The sequence below is a fragment of the Lampetra fluviatilis genome, chromosome 35 (assembly GCF_964198595.1).
Source record: "Lampetra fluviatilis chromosome 35, kcLamFluv1.1, whole genome shotgun sequence".
Lineage (NCBI taxonomy): Eukaryota > Metazoa > Chordata > Hyperoartia > Petromyzontiformes > Petromyzontidae > Lampetra > Lampetra fluviatilis.
The window spans coordinates 648,279-674,544 of NC_136309.1; the positions used below are offsets into that span (position 1 = coordinate 648,279).

The following is a 26,266-nucleotide window of genomic DNA, read 5'->3' on the forward strand; positions in this document are numbered from 1 at the left end:
GACACAAGCCCTCTTAAATTGTACAGCCTATAATTCTTGTATTAAAACGTCTTCCTTCTGTGTTTTTCACAAGATAATGTGGCATACGCTGTGTACATATTCACTATCACAAATAGATGAGCACATATGAACGTGGACGCGATCAGATTTGGTATTTTACTCGTGTGCAAACTTCGCCTGGTTTAATTGTGACTATTTACTGGTGTAATCTACATACACACGTAGCCCCAGCAGGGGCACATTGGATTAGCTACGTAATTACCTGGAAGAGGAGCACTAATTTATTATACACTGTGCAACAAATGTTTTTTTGTTCCTGGGTAGTAAGTGTTATTTCCTAATTGCTTATGCCTCAAAAGTACATAAAATACCTATTATTCCCCACAAACTTTGCTTTGTAACCAGGACAGCACACTCCCAGAGTTCGATTCCCAGCCATGGTTAACATGAGAAGCTGCGATGGCTAGGAGATGTTAATTCCCTTGACTGGTATGCAGGAGGTCATGGTTCGATCCCGACACAGACGCCTGCTTATTTGAGTTTGCATTTTCTCCCCATGGTCACGTGCATCTTTCTCCAGGTCCTCCAGTTTTTCCCTCCAAATTTAAAAACATGCTTTTAGAGTATTTGGCTGCTATAAATGTCCACATGATAAGCCGCTTTTGTTGAGCTGTCATTTGTGGCCAGGTCGCTTCTGAAAAGGATCTATATAGCACAGTGGGCCTTACCTGGTAAAGTAAAATGAGTTTTATAGTTTATGGTGTGCATGGTGGAGGAGGGCATTCTCACAAGACAGCAAGTTTGAGTGGTCCTACGGAACAAATGGAAGACCTAAAGCCGTGTCGTGGCGGTGCTTGGTCCGTTCGTTCAAACCAAGTGGTTCACTTTCAAATGCGCATTGAAGCGCTGCTCACATTCTGTTCATAACCCCAGTGGGGGAGCTGACACATCCCTTTTGCAGGGGTGAGTCATTTTTTAGGACAAGCACTGTTGACTTGCCCACGCAGTGGTACTCATGTTATTGACCTCGGAGGTATGATAGGCTGAGTAAACCCACAACCAGTATTTGAACACGCAACCTGATGATTGCGAGTCACTCGCTCGAACCGCCGAGCCAACTGGCCAGACTCTATGGGAGCGGACCTTAAAGGTCACGTGTCAAATGATTCAACAGTTGCGGGATCTGCCAGAAGGAAGTTACGGTGAGCTTTCGTGGCATCAATGGCATCAACCAGGATGACATCTTGACCTTCACCCTGAAGTCTGTTAGACAAATGTAGCCGTCTCATGTAGAGAATCGAATTTCGGCGATGGCACCCAAGGCATACCGGGGAGCTCCCATGCCACGTGCCTCCTTGCGGACAAGGGGCCACGGCAGGGTCACGCGCTTCTGGTCACCCCCGTCACGCCATCACTTCGCCCTGAGAGCCATTTGCCGCGTGCAACAAAGGAGGGTGGAGATGGCGGTTTCAAGAGAAATACAATCGGGACGCAGAACCTCATCGGATCCGGTGAAAGTGGTGCCTTCTCCGATCATTGAGCAGTGGCGATGGAGACCTCACGGTGCGAGGGCCCGGGACTGGATTTGCCGATGCGCCGGTGTTTACAAGTGAAGTGCTGAGCGCAGCGCCAAATAATCAGTCACTCCGTTGTGGATGTCAGTAACAAAATGTATAAATATCAGCAGCAGCGCCAAAGATCACTTCATTCAAGTCACATGGGCCGCTTGACATCGGCCCACGTGACCTGTAATAAGAGAAGGTAAAGCCGCAGCCGGGCAACTCCTTGCTCACGCCACGGTTGGCGGAAGGGCCTCCACAAGACGGAGCTTGCAGAGCCCTTGTTCAGGGTATTTGGCCTACTCTTCCATGTTGACCAGACGAGGTAATATCCATTATGTAACTGCGGCAGCATGCGGTTAATACAAACGCACGTTATTAACCCTCGCTGCGGTCGCTGGCTCATCCTCCGGTTTGGTCCAGTCGAATGAACTTGGTGGTGCAAGCTTTATTAGTATGTATCCCAGTGGTTTGATATGGGGGCGTTGTAATGTCATTTCAGTTTTGCAGGCTCATTAATTAATTTGTCAAAGGTGCAAGCGCAGACACGCATTCATAATCCGACGCAGACGTTTGTCATGAGTGACCCTCATCACAATGCAGTTCAATAGTCTGGGAAGAGCGTAATCCACACGCACACACGCGCACATTACATGGACTGCAACACAACATGGACATGGCTTAACCTCAGAGCTTGCTGCCAATAATTCAGTTGATACATTTACTTTCACATTAATATAAAATATTAACTATTTCGTCGAATGATTCCTCTTCCGAATTGAGTAGTAGTTCAATTCGGTTTGTGTGCTCTTTAGATTTAAATTTCCCTTCCAGCCGTCAATTTCTTGCTGTTGTTATAGTCCATACGTCATACCTGGCAAAAGTTGACAAATGCACAAAGAAGCGTGTCGCGATGGCACCCCTCACCATTACGCTGAGAGACAGGGAATCATGGAAAGAATGCAAATCAGAGACGTCACATTGACCGTCCAGGAGAGTGTGATGAGTGGGCGTGCGGAGAGAGACCGACTGGCACTGCCGATCTGTGGCGTGGGGTGGCCTTCGCCCGGCAGTGACGATACAATGGATGACGGAAGACATTTTTTGACGTTATTATACGTTCATATCAAGCTGACAGACAAATTATGTTGGTGATTGCGCGACTGCGTTGGCAGTGGTGCACAAGCACAAATAACACACAAAAAACACAACATATTTGTCAACAAGACTGTGGCCTTAAAATTATAAATATATAATGGTTGACGTTTCGGGCAGTAGCCCTCCTTCATGTGTGCTATGAAGAACGAGCATTGTCGGAAAATCACCTCATTTTATACTTTTCTTTTCAAGTTCAATGGCATTGACAAATGCGTTGAGCAACCTGGCCGAGGAAAGTAACCACGTGTGTGTCTGTGTACAAGTATATCGTAGGCTGTTTTGTTTAACAGATACAAATTCGTAATTTGTATTTTGTATTTGTTAAACACGACAAAACTCTTCAACATTGCACAGCATATCTTAAAATGTTTTTTCATTATATAGCCAGACGATGGAATAGTGTCAGAACCGACGTTTGCGGTTGAGTATTGACTTCACAACAGCGATGGGATCTGGCAGAAGGAAGGAAACGATGGCGGTGTGTGATGGTGGCATCAACAGCACTGTCCGTGATGAGCCTCCCTCCTGTCCTCGTTTTAGTGTTATTGAATTGCCAAACAAGGTATTGCAATGACGGATATGAGGTGAGGAAAGCAGGACTAATTAATAATTGCTCATGCTTTGATAACCATACACTAATTCAATAAATAATAATAATATTTGACAGCAATTTATCCATCCACTCCTAGATGAAGACTTCCACACGCCGTGTCAGTCACGTGGTTTATTTTACCATACTGGTCGGTGGTGGGGGTGAGGCCTAGGACTGATCTGGATTTCATTTGTTACTGACCTTAGCTGTGATGGGACTCAAACTCGGGCCGCCAGTTCTATAGCGCATTCGCCACTGCAGTGGTTATGAGGGCAGTGATTCACATGTTTCCGAGTGGACACTCTTCTAGAAGACAGAGGCACAAGAAATCCTACTCAGGACAGTCACAGGGCCGCCTTCATTACTCTTGCGATTGCCACGTCATTCCCTTTTATTGGCAATAACCTCGCAAGCCTTTCTGCCAAGAGGCCTTCATTACATGGCAATAAAGAACACTTCACAAATCACATTATTTTCATGTGCTGCTCCTGCTACGTGTGCAGAGAGACGCTTTTGAGCGTGAATTTAGAGCAACAGGGAAATCAGCTTTGGCAGATGTCTGTCTTGCTGCTAACCTACACGGCCCATCCATCAGTGTGAGTCACGGAAGGGCCCTTTTGAAGTCACCAACACACCCCCTCCAAGGTAAGTGGTAGAGTCCATCGATAATTATCGAGCACGTATCTATCCTCCCGTAAGCCGAGTTGATTATAGGTGCAAGTAATAATCATAGACCCTTTAGTTTTCTGAGAAAATCATCAATTCTCCACGGAGCCACAATTTCCTTGAAGATAAATACATGCTAGCTTACCCTGGTGGTGACATGATCCAGCCGTAGCGCATTCGCCAATTTCTACATTGGTTTATGGTTCGAATCGAGCGGTCGCCCCAATTATTACTGTGGGCATAGCAACCATAATAAAAAAATATACTACCCGCTTCAAAGTGGATGTTAAAGGCCGCCTAATGTAATTCGCAAGAGCAGGCCATAGTGTGCCGACGTTGCAAATGCTCCAGGGTCACTCTTCCAAATAAATAAGCAGACGATATATCTCCTGCATACATTCATCTCTCAACATAAAAAATAAAGGTCTTTGTTTGCTAGAATCAAACCAATGCTGCTGAAAAAATGTATTCCCAGAAGGCCGTGTGGCTGATAGGATGTGTAAAATTTATTTTTTAAATGTGAAGATACTAATATGGGAAGGAGGCATATTTTCTATCTAAAAAGCCAGTAATATCCTGTCTCAGAAAAATTCGACGACTTCATTATATTAATGCCTTGCGATATGGCGTGATCCCGAGAGCACCAAACGATGCATTGTTGGATGAATTCCTGATGAAATTGGGTTTAAAGTTTGTGTGCAATGCCCTTTTAAAGAATATTGCATGTTTCCTGAGAAAAATTGGGATTCCAGTTTTGCTCGGAGATGTGATCGTGTGACATCCGATCATTGACTGAGCCAAATTTCACCACTTTATCAATAACAATATTATACATGGACGGGCTCCCAGGGGGCGATTATAAATGAATACCTGAGGTTAAAGAGAAAAAAATTAGAAAACTGCAACATTGATTGTTATGCACTCGACAGCCCAACCCCTGCCGCATGGCATACCATCATTGGAGAGAAAAGAAACCTCTTATATAAACCTCTATGTTGAAATGGTTATTGGGCCAAAATATTAATTGCTATGGGGTATTGTGTCTGTTTCTCACAAGAACAAATATTCCCACAATGCAATGTGCCAGCGACATTTTATTAGTTCGATTTTAATATTAATTCGTTTATTTAGTAATTCTACTTTGTGATTATTGAAAGCGTTTGTCTGTTACTAAACTGCTACCAATTGGACACTATTCATACGCATATTTTTTTTTTAAACTGTTCATCATAAAAAAACACATTTGAAAGACATTTAATTATTATCAGGTCCCATGGTGTAAACGAGTGCAGACTCCAACTCCGATTATCCACTTTCTCTCTCTCTCTGGCTTCTCTATTCGCTGTGAATGAGGGATATTGCCCGAAACGTTACCTATCATTTATATTTTATCTTCTCAGGCGACACAATGCCATTTATAAATATTATTATTTTGTGTGAATTGTGCTTATGCACCATTGCCAACGTAAATAATTCGTTTAAATATGAGAAGAAAACGTGTTGTACATTGTTTAAAGCAAGTGTGGGGACGCGGTCTTATAGGTCAGGTATTTGGATGCTACGCTTACGTCATCTGGCGACCTGGCCAAGGCGAATGATGGTTTTCCAACATTGCAGATAAATAAACCTGGCTGCTGTAACGTACAACATTTCAATTAAAGTGGGCATCTACACACATTTGATGCATATATAATCTCCAACCGTGTGCTAGTTGTGCCATATTCATGAAGGAGCCTGCAACTCGCTCTCTGCGATGTTGAGGCCTTGGTTCTGTTGACGCTCACGCACCATCGACCACGCTCACAGAGTCGCCAGCAAACTCGCTAATTGGGACCGTCCACGTAACAAATCAAAATTAACTTAAACCTTTTGTCAATATACTGGCTGGCTAAAGGCTTCCCTCACGAGAAATCGTTGGCGAGGGTTGTTGGAACTGCACTTCATGACACCGAGGGGCAGCTTGGGACAGTTCATGCGTCACTCGTCGCTGATGTGGGTCGTGGAGAAAACTCAAAGTTCACGTCGCTGGCTTCGTCGCGTCAAGAGCAAAGCAGCACGCCGCTGCTCCACCCCAGGGAACAATGACCATTGCTACATTGTAAGTGGAAACTCTCAGAATTCAACGTTTTCTTTCTCCGTTTTGGTAAAACTCGTCCATTTGTTTGCAATTTCATAACGAGGAATTAAGTTGCTTCTCTCCCAATCTAACACCACGATAAAAACAAAAGTTACCCGACGTGTTTCCCGGCTCGACGGTGCATCGTTCAGTTTGATGGCCTACGTTACGCTCCACGTGGTGGGTTGCTTCTTCAGGAGCTGAATATAACAAAGTGCTCTTTCCACGAGTATATTTTTTATAAAACAAAATTCTCAACCGTAACATTCCTTCGTAGGCAGTGATGTCAGTCCAACCTTGGCCTGATCCCCAATCTCTGAAAATGTTTCAGTGTTTCGCATGCATGCCATCAAAGGGCATTATTGCAAAAGCCACTAATACAGTACTCCTGGGAGCCTGACTGCTGCATGCAGACTCGCCAGATCCCTCCGTTGGTACGGGAATCAGCTCTTGGGTCTTCCCTCCCTGACGCATACCACCCGGCGCGTTCTCTCTGGGTGCTTCCCAGCACTGTTTGTGCATAGAATCCCTGGGGTGGGTGTGATGCAGCCCTGCAAGTGCAATGCTCACTCCACTGCTGGTTGAAGGGCCTCACTGGAGAGTCCTTCTAGAGCGTGTTTTGTTTGGCCTACTCTTCAACGTTTGCCAGACGTGGGGGTAAAGTCTGAGAGTTCCTAAAGCTTACCCCACCACACGCCATCCGGTGATCGACTCACTGTAATGTACCCATTAAGACTGCTGGGTGGATAGAGGCGGGCGGGCTCTGGATTGGATGCCCCATTGTTTCAGCTGCCATGTTGGGAGAAACGGAATCAAGCCGGAGACCTTTGGAGCGCAGGTCCAGTGTACTACCCATTGACACCACCACCAAGGCAGCTGCACACGAGAGAATCCTATAGCGCCACCAAAAAAACCCAACCCATTGCCCCACAGTGCAGAAACAGTGACTGATGGCACTGGGGCCTGAAATTAAGTTTTGGAAAGCGGAAGAAAAAAAACCGTCCGGCTCAGGGTTCACGGGAGCGCACCACGACCCGGGCGGCCGCGCCGCCTCTCGTCCGGCTCACTGCCGTCGTGTCGCCGAATAACACGCGCGCGATTTTGCCCGAGAAGATCCATGGCCTGCCAATACGCATAGGGAAAATAAATTGATTATTCAATCCAATTACGTGTCCGCCACAGCCTTTACACCGCTGCTCGTCGCCGCACAGCGCAAGCGCCTCGGCTTTAAGGTTCAACGCCGGGTCAGTAGAGGGGTCGCGGTGCGAATGTCACGGGGCCAAGGTGCCGGGTATGAAAGGCCCAACTCAAAGGTGCCTCGCTTGCTCCACGTGACGTCAACCGCTGCCAATTTGTGCCTCTGCCTAGACTTTTCTCCCCGCCCGCCCGCCCGCCCGCCCGCCTGCCGTCGCTGTATTATGTCGGGCAGATTTTCAAAAATGATGTTCCGTCCTCTGAGGGGGATGTTAAGCCAGTGGGCCATCTGCTTGTGGATTTTCAAGATCCCATGCGAGGCTTTTATAGGAGCAGCCTCGGTGTTTTAGTTGTCCGCACTTCCATGCCTGAGGTAACGTGCCACCAATGCTCTTGAAATAATAAAAAAAGAACAATGAGATTATGGGGCTCTATTGTACGATAAAGGTAATGTGCCATCTTTATGAAAAAAGGTTTCTATGCAATGGTTGTTATTGACACCCCTATGCAACAAAACAAAGGGCAACGAGCCCCCATACATATTTATTGACTGTTGGGGCAACTGCTGTTTAAGAACACCGATTATACCTGGCACACAAGAGGGTTGTGTGGGCAGTGCCACGCCAAATGCTGATTTTAAACCCCGAAGCAGACATTCGGACAGGCGAGGCCCAGGACCAGTTGTGATATACCACTCGACCATGGGCCCGGGACTGGACTCTCGCCCGGCTTATACCGCAAGATGGCCACCACTCCACTACCGCTCCCTTCACTGTGCTACGAACCCGACAACCCGAGTTTGATTCCCGCTAACCAGTGAAGATTATCTGAACCAGTCCTGGGCATCCGCTAGGTCGACTCAGCCTCAAACGAGTACCTGGTGTGGGGCATAAACATCATCACTGAGGAGGCAAACGTCACCACCAGACCCCTCATCCAGAACGTCACCGCCTGACATCTCACGGTTGGTGTGAAAGACGTTCAACACACCTGTGTGTGAGACCCCATCACCCTGATCCCCAAGTCAATCCTGCATCAACTACAAGATCATCATCATTCGGGGACCCCGCAGGAGGCAAGTCGGAATCAACTTGGCGAGTTGCAAGGATCAGAGTGGCGAGTGTTCGACGCGTGCGTGTGTGTGCGTGTGTATTTAGTTCAGTGGTTATTCACCTGGCGTGCAGGCTGCAGTGAAGGTTAAGAACCACTGGTTTAGTTTGTTGTCCTTCTCCCACACCTCCGATTAGCACGCTTGCCTATGCACGGTGCAAAATATGTTCACTTTACCTTACATTCTGAACCCTCAATGGACTCATCCCTGCCAGCCTCATCTCTTTCGACTCACTCTACTCCCCTTTACGCCTGTTCTATTCCAATAACCGAGGCCTTCTGTAAAAAACCCCAGTCGACCGCCACTCAATTGGAGCTCATTCCTTCTCTGTAGCTGCCCTCAATGTCGGCAACTACTTTCGTCTGGCTGTCTGCGCGGCTGGGACAATTTGCATTCTCAATTCCAGGCTTAGGGTTGTCCTCTCCTCTTCTTCCTCTTCTGCCAACGACTCTGCGTCTCTTTTTCCATGAAATGCTTTCATTGGCATCTTTACAATGCGGTCTTATTTCCTTCCTTGTCTGATAGCATTCTACTACTTAGTCCTATCTCTCACAAAACACATTCCCATCAACATTTTGTCCCCCTCTTAACCACAGCATCTTGAAATAGGTCACATTTAGAAGATAAAAAAAATCAAGATTTGTATGGGATTATGTTCTAAATTATATGTAAACCTGGTCTGGGCTTCCTTTATGTCAACTCAGACTTAAATTCATACTTCATGCACCGTGTCCACGGTATCACGGGGGAGACGAAGGTGGCTGGAGGCGGTTCTATTGCACCACGCCCTGGTAGTCGGTGCCATCGTCCCTGTATTCGGTGCCCACTAACAGCTCTCACCAGAGCAGTGTGCAAGGCTAAACGGGCGATGTGTGCCTCTGCATGACACAAAGTAATAATTGACATCGTTAATGCCGAGAACAAAAAATAGATAAACAGACAAAAGGTCTCCTCCACGTAAAAACAGTTTTTTTACACAACCCGTTCCTCCCGCTGCCTTCTGGGAGTGCATCATTTCAGCAGCATTATTCAGTACAAGCAAACTGTCAGGCTTACATGAAGCAATGCCGGTTAACTGCCAGATGTTATGGGCAAGGACCATCTCTTTAAGATATCGGTACCAGTTTGACGATAAATGATGTAAGACATAACAGAAAAGAATGATGAGCGTCGTCGACTCTGCACGTGGATTTCCCGCATCGGTTCCTTATCTGGCAGCAAACCGTGTGGCCAGATGGGCCTTATTGGGCCCTGTGGAACACTATCCCGCTCGCACCATCCCATCATTATTTTTGCTAGAGGCCACGGAGTAAGTGTATTGGGAGTGATGCGCCGCAGTAGATAATTAAACAAAGTAGGTGGGATGAGAGAGCACCTCCGGTTGGCAGCGCTGAGTGCGCGAGCCCATTCAATCTGGGGGCTAAATGGGGCAACGTCGCGTTTTTTTCTGAGGACGGACAGGGTGGAGAGGGGGTGGGGGCATGGAGGGTGGGGGCATGGGGGAGAGGGGGTGGGGGCATGGAGGGTGGGGGCATGGGGGAGAGGGGGTGGGGGCATGGAGGGTGGGGACAGGGTGGAGAGGGGGTGGGGGCATGGAGGGTGGGGGCATGGGGGAGAGGGGGTGGGGGCATGGAGGGTGGGGGCATGGAGGGTGGGGGCATGGAGGGTGGGGGCAAGGTGGAGACAAGGGTGGGGGCATGGAGGGTGGGGGCATGGGGGAGAGGGGGTGGGGGCATGGAGGGTGGGGGCAAGGTGGAGAGGGGGGTGGGGGCATGGGGGCGAGGGGGTGGGGGCATGGAGGGTGGGGACAGGGTGGAGAGGGGGTGGGGGCATGGAGGGTGGGGGCATGGAGGGTGGGGGCATGGAGGGTGGGGGCAAGGTGGAGACAAGGGTGGGGGCATGGAGGGTGGGGGCATGGGGGAGAGGGGGTGGGGGCATGGAGGGTGGGGGCAAGGTGGAGAGGGGGGTGGGGGCATGGGGGAGAGGGGGTGGGGGCATGGAGGGTGGGGGCATGGGGTGCCACGGTGGTGAGATGTTAACTGCCTCGCCTGCTATGCAGGAGGTTGTGTGTTCGATCCCAACCCTGAAGCCTCTATACTGTATTTGGAGTTTGCGTCTTTCTCCCCGTGGTCGCGTGGATTTGTCTTGGGGTCCTCCGGGTTTTCCCCTCCACATTTAGAATCAACGTCACGCGTTTAGGATATTTGGCTGCTATACATTTCCATGTGATGATAAGCCACTTCGTTGAGCTGTTATCATCTATGGCCAGGTCACTTCTGAAAAAAGAGCTATGTAGCTCAGTGGGCCTCACCTGGTAATATACAAAGTTTAGTTTGTGGGGGCTGTGGGGGGTTAGGAGGAATAACTCGTAGAGTACAGTACTAGACAATAAAACCTGGCCTTTCCTGGCCTATCCTGGCCTGTACGGATAGACAATATAATAAAACCTGGCCTATCTTGTCAGACAATACAATACAATAAAACCTGGCCTTTCCTGGCCTATCTGGCCAGACAATGCAAAACAATAAAGCCTGGCATATCCGGCCACACCGCAGCAATCCGCACTTGGTAAAAAAGAAAGAAAATGAAGACACATCTTGCTGGTCTGCACACTCACACGTGTACATTACATATATACGTCCACAAACTGTATAGCACACGTGTGTGCAGTGATGGAAATATCACAGCAAGATGCCTCTGCAGTGGGAAACGCCCGATGGAGTTGCAAGCGTTCTCTCAAATTTAAGAACGCTACGGTTCTGAGACCAGGGCTAACGCGAGGAGACGTCTCAAGGTGTCACTTTTCTCCACAACACACACGTGTCTTGTATTGTTTATATATTTATTAAATCGTGGCTATTCAGACATTTCAGCTCGTCCAGGAGTTGGCAACCAAAATAACAAAAAGAGACATTTTTTTCTAAATCTGTAAAAAAAAACGTAATATTTCCAGAGCCACAATACGCTGTGTGGTGCATACGAGATGGTGGTGCTTGATGAATATCGTCACGAGTCAGTCCTTGAAGGGCCGCATGCGACTCTGGATCTGCATATTGCCTCGTCAAACCGCGGCATTCCCCTCCCCTCACCGTCATTCCGGCTCGCCGTGGTGGTTCTGCGGAATTTTGAGCAGCCGTGGGAAATTAATGAGGGGATGTTTCTAGAGCATGGGGGAGACTTGGACAGCAGTGGGAAGTTACTGGCTGACAGCAACAACAACAACAGCAGCAAGAGTATACCGAGTCGAGTTATTTGAAGGCGGACTGGGATGAGAATATGGAAATAAAGAGGCGGATGAAAGAGCGGGGCTGGAGTGCTTTTGGATGAAAAGTGAAGTAGATCAAAATGAAAAGTCAACAACGCATGCAACAGAAACAGGGTCACTGGCAAATAAAATGCTATACTAGTCGACAGAGAGTGCAACAGAGAAGCGCGGAGATGTGCACGCTTGGAATTGCATTGACGGGAAGCAAGAGAGACGTCGTGGATTGTAGAACAAATGCAAGCTAGAGACATCGTATTGACGATTAGGTAAAGTGGGCACGGGAAGGCTGCCTTTGCTGGAAGGAATGACGGCCGGTGGTGGAGACTCATGGCGTGTGGCAAGCCAGGGCAGCGGCGAACGAGCAAGGGACATACGTCCATCGTGAAGAGGGCAGCGATGAAATCGGCTCGTGTGCAGGAGAGAGATCGACTGTTGCATCGCGGCATCGCGAGAAATGGCGTAGCGTTGGGTGAGGCCTTCATCCAGCAGTGGATTGGCTGATGATGATGTGCTTGTGGATTTTTTGTTTAGCATTCAAGACAAATCAATTTAATCTCCCTTCTAAAATAAACATTGGGAGAATTTCCACATTCCATAATGCATTCTATCCTGTAATGTAATTTTACATCAGGTGATAGTCCAGCATTTCAAGAACAGGTTGTGTGCATAATGGGCGACCAAATATGTGTCCAGTGACATGGCTACGCCGAATACTGATGGGCTGCGAGGGTAGGAAGCCACGATTTAATCACGTGTTGTAGGCATGTAATGATGCATGGATTTATAGGTTAAACTAGATTCTGATGCTTAGAATACATCTATTGAATCATGGATTTCTTCTTCTATCGTATGGAAGTAGCTGTAAATTATGCATTCAGGTTTAAGTTTGTGAGCCATGTGATAGCTTCGGGAGTAGCGCGACCAATACTGTCCATCCATGGGACTCTTTTTTGCAGTATCAAGGTGATGAAAAGATGTTTGAAGATCTTAACACCTGTCTTATTGACTCGTCTTCTAACGCTGTCCAGTCCCCTGGGGAGCAGGCGGAGAAGAAGAGGGCGCTTGTTGGCGACGTCCTCCGTCGTGTGGCCGGGGCGGCTGCAGGCCCTGCACCGTGCGCCAACTTCAGTGCCCCACGTGTGGGAAAGGCGAGCGCAGCGGCGGCGATGGCGGCGGTGGCGAGCGAGCGAGTGAGCGGTCGCTCTTCTGAAGCGGTCGGTGGAGCCACCGGCACCGCCAGAGTGAACTTGACAGGACGAGGCGGAGCAGCAGCGGCGAGGCCCTCTACGAGGCTGCGGTGGTCAGGGACCTCGACACAACTCCCCGGCGTTCGCCAGTGGTCTCCAGTTGACCCCCGCTCCAACAGGGGGAGATCGAGAGAGGGTATTTGGTCTACTCTTCCATTGCTGGCCAGACGTCTTGGAAGGGGTGGAAATACACCACACACTTTACTCTGCCACACACGTCTTGTGATTGACTAACTCTGGCGTACCCATTAATACTCCTGGGTGGACAGAGGCGAAGGGAAATCGTCGAGGTGCCTGCCATATTTTCAACTGCCGCCACCGAGAAATCGATGTCCCCGGTGACCTCTGCCCTGCGGGGCCTGCGCTCGGTGTACTCGCCATACAATGACCACACAGTCAGCTGCCCGCCCCCACGTTCATTTCACTTAATCCAAGTAGCCGATTAGGAACTCCCCTAGGTTTACTGAGCCTGAAATGAGCCCACGGCGGGGAGCCTATTGCAGATCAGTGCGCGTCGGACGTCATTGTGATACGAGTCCTTCACCGGGGTAGGAATATGAAAGTTGCTTGTACGGCAAAACAAAGAAGAATCGTCAAGGTAAAACCAGTGCCATGCTGCCGCACACCGTCTGCGGTCACGCTTATTAGCTTCCCGAAGCGGCGTCGCAGATGTGCCGCGGACACCGCGGCGGCTGCGATCGCCGCTTTTGTTTGTGCTGCTCGGCGGTTCCGGCATGGAACGTCGGAGAGCGTCCCAGGCCATGCCACGTTCTGCCCGGCCGGCCGGGCGTTCTCCGCGCCGCTGTTCACACGGGGCCGACAGATGCCCAACAGCGTCACGCTGCGCAGATAGCGGGCAATTAGCCACGGAATTAATCGGCGCGGTAGTGGGATGGCGGTTGCGGCTTGTTCAAAACCCGGATGAGGCGGGCGTTATGCTTGTTGATGAACGCGAATCGAGCAGCATCTGTCCGCCGCCCGCACCCAGTCCAGCTGCTGCTGCTGCTGCTGCTCACCGTCCACCAGAGCCCCACGTGGGTCCCACGTGGGTGATAACTCAGCGGGTGACTCGTCCTTCCCCCGGCACCCCGTACCGCCCGCCTGGTCGCCGTGGCGGTCATGGCAAGCGACGCCGGGCGGGGGAGAGTGGACCGTGGGAGGTGGTGCAGGTGGTGGCGGTATGCGATGTCGACGGGGGTTTAAAGAAAATTCCGCCTGGAAAATGAGTGGCTCATTAGTCGTCTGCAGGGCACGCCCTTCAGCAGGAGGCCCTGATATCACTGAGCTCAGCGCTCGTGAAAATTTGCACTGCGGAATGCACTCGTTCGATTCGCTCCTCACCTCGCACTTTATTAAGGAATTGTCACAAATTGGGAGCTGTTAATTGACTCAAGATTTTTGGGATGCATGAAGAGCAGTTTTACATCGCCCGATTATATACAACGCTTGTAAGCTATGGCCGGAAATCAAACTCAGAATGCTGGGTCGACGGTACAATGTGCTCACCACATCCACTGCCGCTCGCTGCCCCCTTCATACAACACGTACAAATACAAACTAAACTATTTTCACGCTTGCGATTTAATGCCTGCATCGTGAGTGTAAACAATCAACCGTAATCGCTGAATCAATACATCGCTCTCTGCTTACACAGCGGAGCTGTATGCCAAGGGCAATCTCAATAACAGATTGTGACACACATCACAGGACAGCACTGCGGTTACTATCGCTCTCGCGAGCAACGCTCCACCAATGCTGCATCTCGCCCAACAACAGCCCTTTGTCAATCCACTGCTGGATGTGTGTCTCCCCACGGACATGCTAGTTACCGGGATTTAACACAACACACCGGTGGGCTAAAGCAGTGAACTATTTGTCTTTTGTCAACGTGACACTTTTTTTACTGATTGGCCATGTCGGGTGGTGGAGGGTTACGACACATTTATAAATAACGCGATCTAAACCCAAAAATCGTTGATTATGAACAATATTGGTCGCGAAAGCCTACGTGTTAAACTACCGGGATTTAGTTTTTACTCCACTTGCTCATATATCACTCGCCAACGGGAGTCCAACTCAGCCTGCCAGGTTCATAGCGCAGTGTGCAAAGCCATCGTGCCACCGCTGTGCACCAACGAGGATGTGAGTGTGTGCGCTGCCTCGTGACTGCTCACGTTGAGGAGGCTCAGAACGTCACCCTGCTGGGTGTGCCAGTCTCGGGCTACGCGTGGAGTCAACGTGGAGTGAACGTGGAGTCACTGCGATGTGACGGCCGCGGCAGCTTCATCGTCAGCGCTTTCTCTAACAGAACACGGGCGCACCGCAGTCCCTGTAGCTCCTCGGACAGCTGATCTATACTCTTTGGTTCTTTCGGTAAAGTCACGTAGGTGAACAAATAATAAATAAATAAATAAAATAGAAATAAATAAATCACGACGTTTCGATTGCAATACAAGCAATCATCATCACGGGTGACAACCACAGCAAGGACATTTTTACTGAAGTGATCAGCTGATCTAGTCGGAGCCCAGCGCTCGTATTTTCCTACAAAGTGCCTCTGCATTTCACCTCCTCTATGTATTAATCAACCTGCATGCATTAGCCGAGACCGGTAAACCCAAGGCAGGGGAATGCGACCTCCCCGAACCGTAGCCACGGTATTGCCGCTGGCTGAACACAAAATATTTGTACCGTTGTCCGATGTGTTCGTGCGTTGGACTGCGTATTTTGTTCCACGCACCATGTTCCTGGAAGAAGCTTCCGGCACGTGGAGCAAACCGTCGGACACCGTGCCGAACACCGCACGGCGCAACCCGTGCCCGCGGCGACCGCGGAGACCCACGGCGAGCGGCGCACAGAGCTTCCTCCTTACCCCAGGGTGATGATCTGCTGGCGACAGGGCACGGTGTTGCGCAGACACGTGCCGGCCATGGGGTCCACGTCCTCCACGATGACGAAGGGCTTCTCCTCGAGCGTCACGACGCTCAGGTGGCGGTCCTCCACGCCGGGGGGCGGCCGCGTGCCGTAGCGCGGCCAGATGGAGTACTTGAGCGTGAGCGCGTCGCCCTCCCACTTCCCGACCTGCGGCGTTGGCCAAAGCGTCGAAGCGTCAGTGGCGCACGTGCACATCGAGTGTCTGCCCACTCCACCTTTAAGTCGAGAACCGAAAGTTGTGCGAGAGCGAGGCGCCAGTGTTGCCTTCCCACGTACGCGGTGGCAGCGGTGCTGAACTGAAGATACTCTGCAACGTTCTCGAAGTCCGTTGTCGATGGTCACGGGAGCCCCATCTCATAAGATTTTGGAAGCTCGCTAAGGTTGAGCCTGGACAGTGCTCACGAGATGGGCGACCCACCATGCGTACCGCTACATGGGGGTTACTGACCACACTGCGCTGTCAGCGTGGGTCACACGACCGGTTCGAGGTAGGTTGGGAATCAAACTCTAATCACCGGGTTATTAGTGCAGTATGCTAGACATTGGGCCACCACTCCACTATCAAATTAGTGCGCATTACGAAAGACGTTGGGTGGTTCAACTTCAATGTGACATTGTTTGAGACTCGTTTATGATTGACAGGAAGCATTAAAATACGTGACGGGAGAAACCACACTTGGGAGTAAGTTCGGAATGTTCACAAATGAAGGTGAATGCTCGCGTGGTGCTGCGGCAGGGCAAGTTGAAGTGGCGATCGTCCCTTCACTGATACTGAAACACGTTCCCACGAACGTTAAAACACAAATCAACAGCAGCTGAGCTATGCCGCAGGAGTGCTAAAGTCCCATCACCGGCTCAGGGCCACGAACAGAAAAGAGTTCCACCCCCGACGTTTTGACCGAGCGCACATTGTGGCTCGAGTCGATCGTTGCCGAACGCTCGCCGAGGACGCGCTCACATTTCACAGCGCACAGGCAGCCGGCGGCGCCGTGAGCCTGCAGACGACCGCACGGCAGGTCACGTGGGCAGTGGCCAGAAAACCTGCGATGCCGCAGAAGGAGCCCAGCACAGGAACTTCAAAGCGACTGTTTCATTGCCGCTGCCGGCGGTGGACTCGCAGCAGTGGCACGGAGGATTTGTGATGCCCCGCAAGCGAGCTGATGCCCCACTGTTAACAGCACTCCTTGTTATTCTCCTGCAAGCCGCGCTGGAAGCCACTTAATTGCAAACAGCAAAAAACGCATCTCCGCGCGCAGCCTTTTCGCCGGCGTGCCTACGTGTACGTCAGGTGGCAGTGACTCCACGCGCGCGTTGTGACCACCGCCACCGCCACCCCCTCGCCCCTCGTGCCTTGATTCCCCCCTCCTTACCTCCTCATTTTCAAACGGCATTTGTAGGAGGATGAACGAAAGAGAGGTGAGAGGTGGCGGCCAAAATGTTTCATTAAAATATTAAGGAACTGCATTTCACAGTGAGGCACAAGTGACAAAGGAATTACTCCGACCGCCAGTCACATTGTCATCAACTTCAGAATAACGTGGGACATGATGTACATTGGCAGTTTAAACAAAAAAACGATCCAGTCGCTGAGCAGAGGCCCACAAGCCCAACACGTGAAGCGGCCAGAAACCAACGGCATTTTTAACGTTGTAAGAGATCAGAGTGTAACACATTTCTCGAATTGAGCGAGGTTGTTGTAGAGACATTTGGAAAAGAGGCGATGGGAGAGCGTTAGGAAATGTAAGCAGCTGCGTCGTGACCTGCGGTGCGGTGGTTGAGCACGGTGGGACTAAGGCGGCGTTGTAGATGGAGTGCTCAGAGTGGGGTGGAGCAATTCACGAGTGAAGTTCACGGGAACAGCGCCCGTGGTAGGAGCGATATGGACACATGAACCATTGTGAATCGATGTAGCAACGATGACTTAACCACTGCGGAGGTTTTCGCGGTAGCGCTGTGCAGCTCTCCGCGTGTTGCTGGCACGACGTCCGACGTTTCGTGCCAGCCACGTGGCATTGATGCCTGACATCGGACATCATGCCGAAAGCAACGGGGGGCACAACCAGAACACATCGGAGAGCGATGGGTTAACAACCCCTTTATGGTATCTACACCTAGGGTTGACCCAGCCTCACGTGATGGTGGACAACTGGGAGTTGGTGAAAAGAGCGGCATTTCCCTGACTTCCCAAGTTGCTCGAGTTGTGACACCAGTTGGACAGATGCTTCCAGGAGTGCACTGGATGCCCATTAACAAGAAAAATAATAATCTACCACCCCTTACAAACAAAACATTGCATGCGAAAAAAGCAAATATCTGTCTGATCAAAATCAGCCGGCATTGCTGTTCAATGGCATTGACTTTCAAAACCGTGAAACCCTTGTAAACTTCAGATGACTTACTTTTTAAATGTAACCCATTCGCACTAAATGAACGAGTCGTAAAAAGTCAGTGCTCGGACAATGACGTCGCTGTTCCGTCGACAGCGCCCCGCGTGGGATTTGTTCTGCTTTGCGGTGATGCGCTAAAAGCCACCCCATCCCCTCGCTCCCTCCACCGCGGCCAAAGCATGATCGTCCATCGCTTTTCCGAGGGCATTCCCTTTGGGAGGACGAACAGCGTGAGGCTACACCGTGAAAAGTCATCATCGGTGGGAAGACCTTGAAAGAGAGCCCCGTGCCACAGGATAGCAATTTTGTACTGTCGCCTTGATTTTATGGGGAGCCGTATTTGAGACATTGGGCCTTCTTTAGTGCCACGGATGGCCATTGCCCAACACGTTCACAACTAAGTTAACATCTCATAAGACGGCGTTAACATAACACGTCAATAATGTTTAGCTTGTGCTCATGCGCGACTGACAACTGACACGCGGTCCCTGAAATTGCATCCACGACAGACGATGCCTCTGTGACACAGGAGGACACATCCTCCTCCCGCCAGCCAGCAAGGCACCGAGCGAGAGTCGCCACATTCCCGGGGACCAGGCTGCTCGCCCGGCAGTCCACGCCGCCCGCGCGGCGTCGTGAGCGCACGTGCCGCCTGCTAAACAGCGATGGGTGTCCGGTCGTCGTGGCTAACGGCTTGGCTTCGAGTCACGCCAAGTCTCCCAGCCCCTTCCGCACGGTTGCTATTCCCGTTCTGGAGGCTAAGCATATTGACTTGTGAATGAGGGCGATAATTTCTGGAATGTGTCTCGCGAACCCCTTGGCAGTCCACGTGTCGGTTCAATCGGCAGTGGCCTCTCTTGTTTTTTCTTTTTTTTCTTAATGTTCTTGCAGATGTTCAGGTAATTTCATGGAAGGTTATCTGACATTCTTTATGCGATTGCTCTTTTATGACTTTTGTGCACTCGGTAATGTTTGTCTTGTATTTGAAGAGACGGGGCATGGCATTCAAATGACCATCATTTATTGCGTGTATTTTGCAAAGGCCATTGATGGATTTCGGGTTTTGCAATATCCCTCATTAAAGTAAGGTTCATTCCTAAACTACATAGCTATTCACTTGTGGATGCACGCCGAGGACGAGTCACAGCTCTCTGACAGACTCTAAATTCCTGCAGAGCACTCGGTCATATCCTTGCAGTGATGTCACTGCATTGATGCATCAGACCGCATGGCTGAGCCATCGCAGTCCCCAAGATGCCATATTGACACACCTTGCCTACAATAAAGCCTAGGAGTTTCATTAACGAAGTGATGTTCATATTCTTGGTTCTTTTGACTGCAACACAAGCAATCATCATCAGGTGTGAAATCCACATAATTTTTTTTTGAAAAAAAATGTTTTATATTTATTGTTTAATATTAATATTATTTTATTATTTCTCTTCTACGTGACTTCACCGAAAGAACCAAGAATATGAATCCCTGCAGTCACGAAAGAACCTTTAAATCGAAATAGAAGTAATGTTTATTCGTGGATTGCCTCATGCTCCTTCTTGACTGACAAAGGTTCGGAGCACCGTCCACTCAGCGGGGCCCTCCCAGCGGCACTCTCCTGCGGAGCAGAGAGGCCTGCGTCTGTCTCTAACCGGTGTGTCGACTGGCAAAGGCCTGTCGTTGATCATTCATTAGCAGAGGTGTGGACTCGAGTCATGTGACTTGGACTCGAGTCAGACTCGAGTCATGAATTTGATGACTTGCGACTCGACTTGGACTTGCATAACAATGACTTTGTCCCACCTATGAGATGTGGACTCGAGTCATGTGACTTGGACTCGAGTCAGACTCGAGTCATGAATTTGATGACTTGCGACTCGACTTGGACTTGCATAACAATGACTTTGTCCCACCTCTGTTCATTAGAAAGGCGTCCACCTTTCTCCGTGCACCCCTCGCCTGCTCTGGCCATATTCACATTTCACTCGATCGCTCTTGATGCAATCTCTTGCCTCGGTTTCCCTCTCACACTCCATGGCGTCCGGGGCTCTGAGTGGATTTTGTGATATTATCAATGCCTGAAACTAAATTCATGGACATCCCGCTAATTTTACATTTCATGTTGCTGGCTGTGTCCACATGGTGTGCGTTTCACGTATTTATTGTATATTTCCGAGCTGTCTGCTATGAAGAAGGGCCTTTTCCCACAATTTCTCCTATTTTATATATTTTATTTTCGGGCAATGTTATTTAACGAATGTTTTTTTTATGCTTGCGCACCACTGCCAAAGCAGTATCACGTAAAAACAAACCTCTGTTGTATGAGTTAGGTTGCTGTTATTTTATTATTATTTTTGGACAAATAGAAATAATACATTTACTACTATCAATAATGTCTGTGTGTCCCGTGCATGACATCACTCCACGTCGGCCAGCCCTCCCTCATTAATACTCATGAACAGGTGACGTCACTCCACATCGAACAGCCCCCCACATTAATAATCATGAACAGGTGACGTCACTCCACATCGAACAGCCCCCCACATTAATAATCATGAAGAGATGACGTCTTCCAAATGGACACCCCCCCCCCCCCATAATAATAATTAGCAGGTGACGTCACTCCACATGGGGGGGCGGGGGCGAGGCGCCCCTCCTCGGCGTCAACTTACAAACCTCACTACAAAGGCAGAACCCTCACGTCACGTGATCTCTGTCACGCTGTTAAGACATCAAAGTTAAAAGGACGTCGTGATGAACAAGGGATTATAACCTTAAAATGAAATAGGTTTGTGCACACGAATTGATGCAATGAATATCACGTCGCGGTCTGATTTTCGCTTGCAAGTTTCAGATCTACTGAAATACGCCCGTCCTTGGACGGGCAAAAAAAGGCTAGTATTTATATAAACATGTATGATGCGCTCAGAAGTTTATTCTTCCTCGGTTTAGTGTCATGGTTCAGACCTCACTGTTTCCTACCACATATTCCAGAGATGCGTCAGTGATGAATTCCCTAGACCCAAAACTTGACCTTGCTGTGAATTGTATGGAAAAAAAACCCAAACTAAAGTTTCTCACGTGGAATATTACGATTGAACTTTGTACACAAGCTGCAGTCTGCACAAAACTACTGCCGCGACTTCCAAAGCCGTGCTCTGCCACATCTGACGGGTCCATTCCTCTGTAGGCGCCTTCACTCACCACATCTACACATCATTTCTACATCAAGTGCCGAGGCAAAGAGGCTGCACTTTTTAAAAATATATGCATCAGGTTTGTTGCTTTACCGAACCTATATACATGAAGCAACACATATAGAGCAAGATTCAAATCTGTCTCCTCATGAATATAAATATATTTTAGTCGATCGGTCGAATGTCTTTGAGGACGAATAATATTACGCAGCAGAATCTGTATAAGCAAGCAATCTGGACCGGTTTTGACCTTCTGTGTCCTATCAGCATTCATTACTTATTTTCAGTCAGAACAGTCCGGAACACGTCCCAGGAATGATTTTAACCCGCCGTATCCATCTCACCGTAATTTGTCCTCGTTATACTTAGACACCGATAGGAATATAATGGTACAATAATAATAATGAAGGATTATTCTGGCTAGGGATACCTTGTGCTGTAGTGGTAGTGCTCTACGCCGACAAACCCGACTCCAAGCTAAGCTGGAAAATAACGCAGTGAGACATTGGGCCTTGACTACAGTCCCCCCCGTACAATGATTCATCTGCCATAGGCAGCACGCTCCTGACACAGGGCAACACAAGCCACGCCACGAGTCTGGGACATTCCCCAAAAAACTCTTAACGGGTATCCGAAATCCTCGTGTCGGGGACGAGGCGAGCGGGCCACCCTCCTGCCGTCCGGCTGGATGCGAGTGCTGGATGCGAGTGCTGGATGCGAGCTGGATGCGAGCTGGATGCGAGTGCTGGATGCGAGTGCTGGATGCGAGCTGGATGCGGGCTGGATGCGAGTGCTGGATGCGAGCTGGATGCGAGCTGGATGCGGGCTGGATGCGAGTGCTGGATGCGAGTGCTGGATGCGAGCTGGATGCGAGCTGGATGCGAGTGCTGGATGCGAGTGCTGGATGCGAGCTGGATGCGTGCTGGATGCGAGTGCTGGATGCGAGCTGGATGCGGGCTGGATGCGAGTGCTGGATGCGAGTGCTGGATGCGTGCTGGATGCGAGCTGGATGCGAGTGCTGGATGCGAGTGCTGGATGCGTGCTGGATGCGAGCTGGATGCGAGTGCTGGATGCGAGTGCTGGATGCGAGTGCTGGATGCGAGCTGGATGCGGGTTGGATGCGAGTGCTGGATGCGAGTGCTGGATGCGTGCTGGATGCGAGCTGGATGCGAGTGCTGGATGCGAGTGCTGGATGCGTGCTGGATGCGAGCTGGATGCGAGTGCTGGATGCGAGTGCTGGATGCGAGCTGGATGCGAGCTGGATGCGAGCTGGATGCGAGTGCTGGATGCGAGTGCTGGATGCGAGCTGGATGCGAGCTGGATGCGAGCTGGATGCGAGTGCTGGATGCGAGTGCTGGATGCGAGCTGGATGCGAGCTGGATGCGGGCTGGATGCGAGTGCTGGATGCGAGTGCTGGATGCGTGCTGGATGCGAGCTGGATGCGAGTGCTGGATGCGAGTGCTGGATGCGAGTGCTGGATGCGTGCTGGATGCGAGCTGGATGCGAGTGCTGGATGCGAGCTGGATGCGGGCTGGATGCGAGTGCTGGATGCGAGTGCTGGATGCGTGCTGGATGCGAGCTGGATGCGAGTGCTGGATGCGAGTGCTGGATGCGAGCTGGATGCGAGCTGGATGCGAGTGCTGGATGCGAGCTGGATGCGAGCTGGATGCGAGTGCTGGATGCGAGTGCTGGATGCGAGCTGGATGCGAGTGCTGGATGCGAGTGCTGGATGCGAGCTGGATGCGAGCTGGATGCGAGTGCTGGATGCGAGCTGGATGCGAGCTGGATGCGGGCTGGATGCGAGTGCTGGATGCGAGTGCTGGATGCGTGCTGGATGCGAGCTGGATGCGAGTGCTGGATGCGAGTGCTGGATGCGAGCTGGATGCGTGCTGGATGCGTGCTGGATGCGAGTGCTGGATGCGAGTGCTGGATGCGAGTGCTGGATGCGAGCTGGATGCGAGCTGGATGCGGGCTGGATGCGAGCTGGATGCGAGCTGGATGCGTGCTGGATGCGTGCTGGATGCGAGTGCTGGATGCGAGCTGGATGCGAGCTGGATGCGAGCTGGATGCGTGCTGGATGCGAGCTGGATGCGAGCTGGATGCGAGCTGGATGCGTGCTGGATGTGAGCTGGATGCATGCTGGATGCGAGCTGGATGCGAGCTGGATGCGAGCTGGATGCGTGCTGGATGCGTGCTGGATGCGAGCTGGATGCGTGCTGGATGCGTGCTGGATGCGAGCTGGATGAGAGCTGGATGCGTGCTGGATGCGTGCTGGATGCGTGCTGGATGCGAGCTGGATGCGAGCTGGATGCGAGCTGGATGCGTGCTGGATGCGAGCTGGATGCGAGCTGGATGCGAGCTGGATGCGTGCTGGATGCGTGCTGGATGCGAGCTGGATGTGAGCTGGATGCGAGCTGGATGTGAGCTGGATGCGTGCTGGATGCGAGCTGGATGCGAGCTGGATGCGAGCTGGATGCGTGCTGGATGCGTGCTGGATGCGAGCTGGATGCGAGCTGGATGCGTGCTGGATGCGAGCTGGATGCGAGCTGGATGTGAGCTGGATGTGAGCTGGATGCATGCTGGATGCGTGCTGGATGCGAGCTGGATGCGAGCTGGATGCGAGCTGGATGCGTGCTGGATGCGAGCTGGATGCGAGCTGGATGTGAGCTGGATGCGTGCTGGATGCGAGCTGGATGCGTGCTGGATGCGAGCTGGATGCGAGCTGGATGTGAGCTGGATGTGAGCTGGATGCGTGCTGGATGCGTGCTGGATGCGAGCTGGATGTGAGCTGGATGCGAGCTGGATGCGTGCTGGATGCGTGCTGGATGCGTGCTGGATGCGTGCTGGATGCGAGCTGGATGCGAGCTGGATGCGTGCTGGATGCGAGCTGGATGCGTGCTGGATGCGAGCTGGATGCGTGCTGGATGCGAGCTGGATGCGAGCTGGATGTGAGCTGGATGTGAGCTGGATGCGAGCTGGATGCGTGCTGGATGCGAGCTGGATGCATGCTGGATGCGAGCTGGATGCGTGCTGGATGCGAGCTGGATGCGTGCTGGATGTGAGCTGGATGCGAGCTGGATGTGAGCTGGATGTGAGCTGGATGCGAGCTGGATGCGTGCTGGATGCGAGCTGGATGCGTGCTGGATGCGAGCTGGATGCGTGCTGGATGCGAGCTGGATGCGTGCTGGATGCGAGCTGGATGCGTGCTGGATGCGAGTGCTGGATGTGAGCTGGATGTGAGCTGGATGCGAGCTGGATGCGAGCTGGATGTGAGCTGGATGCGTGCTGGATGCGAGCTGGATGCGTGCTGGATGCGAGCTGGATGCGTGCTGGATGCGTGCTGGATGCGTGCTGGATGCGTGCACTGTCGGCGTTCACGTCGCAGGCTGCACTCTCGCAGAGACGCTGTGCAGGGGCTGTTGTCGGATTCTCGTGGACACCGCGGCAGACGCAGGCTTCCAAAGGGTCCTCTCCATGCCACAGCCCCTATCAAGCGTCCCTTGTGGGGGTTTTTGTTTGTTATTCAATCAATGGAGTTCACTGCCTTTGCATTTCAAGGAAATCTCTAAAAGGAAGTTGTCATTGAATCTGAATCTTTATTTAGACAGCAGGAGGAATCCGATGAGCTGTGAAGCTCTTTCTCACAGATGTCCGGTAGGTCACTGACGTCCAGTAGGAATGACTACAATAGGCATTGAATGACTACCATCGGTTCGAATGTCTTTGTTGCGAAAATATTAAAACAATGCCGTTGTTATTCTATAGCCGACTGCCCCTCCCCTCCCCCAATGTACGGTTTGAGTAGCTTCGTGTTGTTCGCAAGCGAGACATCGCCATTCGCAGGAAGCAGAGGGGGTGCAATGTGGAAGCCGCTCGGCACGATGTGGCCACAGGCCGCACAACAGCCGGTGTAAAGATGGGGCCCACTGGGGGAGCACGCAGCGCCGAGTGCCGAGCTCGAGAGCGTCGCTCCACATCGTGAGTCTGCTGACGGCCCAAGGACAGGCGACGTGGCGCGTGCCCATTCAGACGCTCGTCTCTGAGCGTGAACACGGGACGTTCAGGCTTCTCGCCTCACAGGCAGTGGCCACTGCAGCAGAGGGCAGAAGCTGGTGAGAAAGCTGCCCCTAAATGTCAAACTAATTCTGATTCACCTTTCTTTGTAAGATTTTCAACATTGGAGAAAGAGATGCGTGCAACTTTTGTCTTTCTAAAATTATCTTCCTAATTTGTTCGTTAATTTCCGAATTAAGTTTCTTAATTTACACAAATAGATTTCCATGAAAAATGCTGACTTCATTGCTTCCGTAGATTTTTCAACTATTTGGACGCCAGTGGCGAGTTTGCGTAGAAATTTATCGAGTGAATGTTTTCCCTGAATTCCCGCTGGTTCTGCATTGCAAAGCTAAGGGAACAGCTCACTTGAGATATGTTACGCAACCAACCGTGGGCCTTTGCCAGCTGAATGTGAATTTCCTCTAACGTGTTTCAGTCCTTCCTCCGTGCGCCACGTTCCCACTTCTCATATTCGATTACATTTCCATTACCGTGCTCTTTTCTGCTGTCTGCTGTGAGAAAACGGAACAAGGGCTCGCCATTAGCCCGCAGACAGCACGATAACCTAGAGGTCGAAAGTTTCAGTTTCCTGCTGTTTTTTCAACTGAGAGCACATTATCTCAAGGAGAATGCACAATGTTATTGGCCTACCCTGCTGTGCACGGGACAAGCTATTCAAGACGAGGCTGCCAGTGGAACTGTTAACTAGTGCCACGAGGATGTTTGAGATCGAGAGGTCATCACGGACAGAGTTGCTGACGCCACCACACCTCGCCGTCGTTCCTCTCTC

At 50.8% G+C, this 26,266-nt stretch overlaps 1 protein-coding gene across 4 annotated transcripts in view; it reads right to left on the bottom strand.

The window, feature by feature from the left end:
• Positions 1-26,266, bottom strand: part of LOC144944459 (glutamate receptor ionotropic, NMDA 2C-like) — a 112,588-nt gene that overhangs the window by 49,853 nt on the left and 36,469 nt on the right. For all 4 annotated transcript variants that reach the window (XR_013639595.1, XM_078872614.1, XM_078872615.1 and 1 more), the window contains exon 4: positions 15,781-15,989. Coding sequence is in view for 3 of the 4 variants with exons in the window: in XM_078872614.1 (XP_078728740.1) it covers positions 15,781-15,989 (209 nt within the window). In the remaining variant the exon portion in view is untranslated. The remainder of the gene's footprint in view (positions 1-15,780; positions 15,990-26,266) is intronic.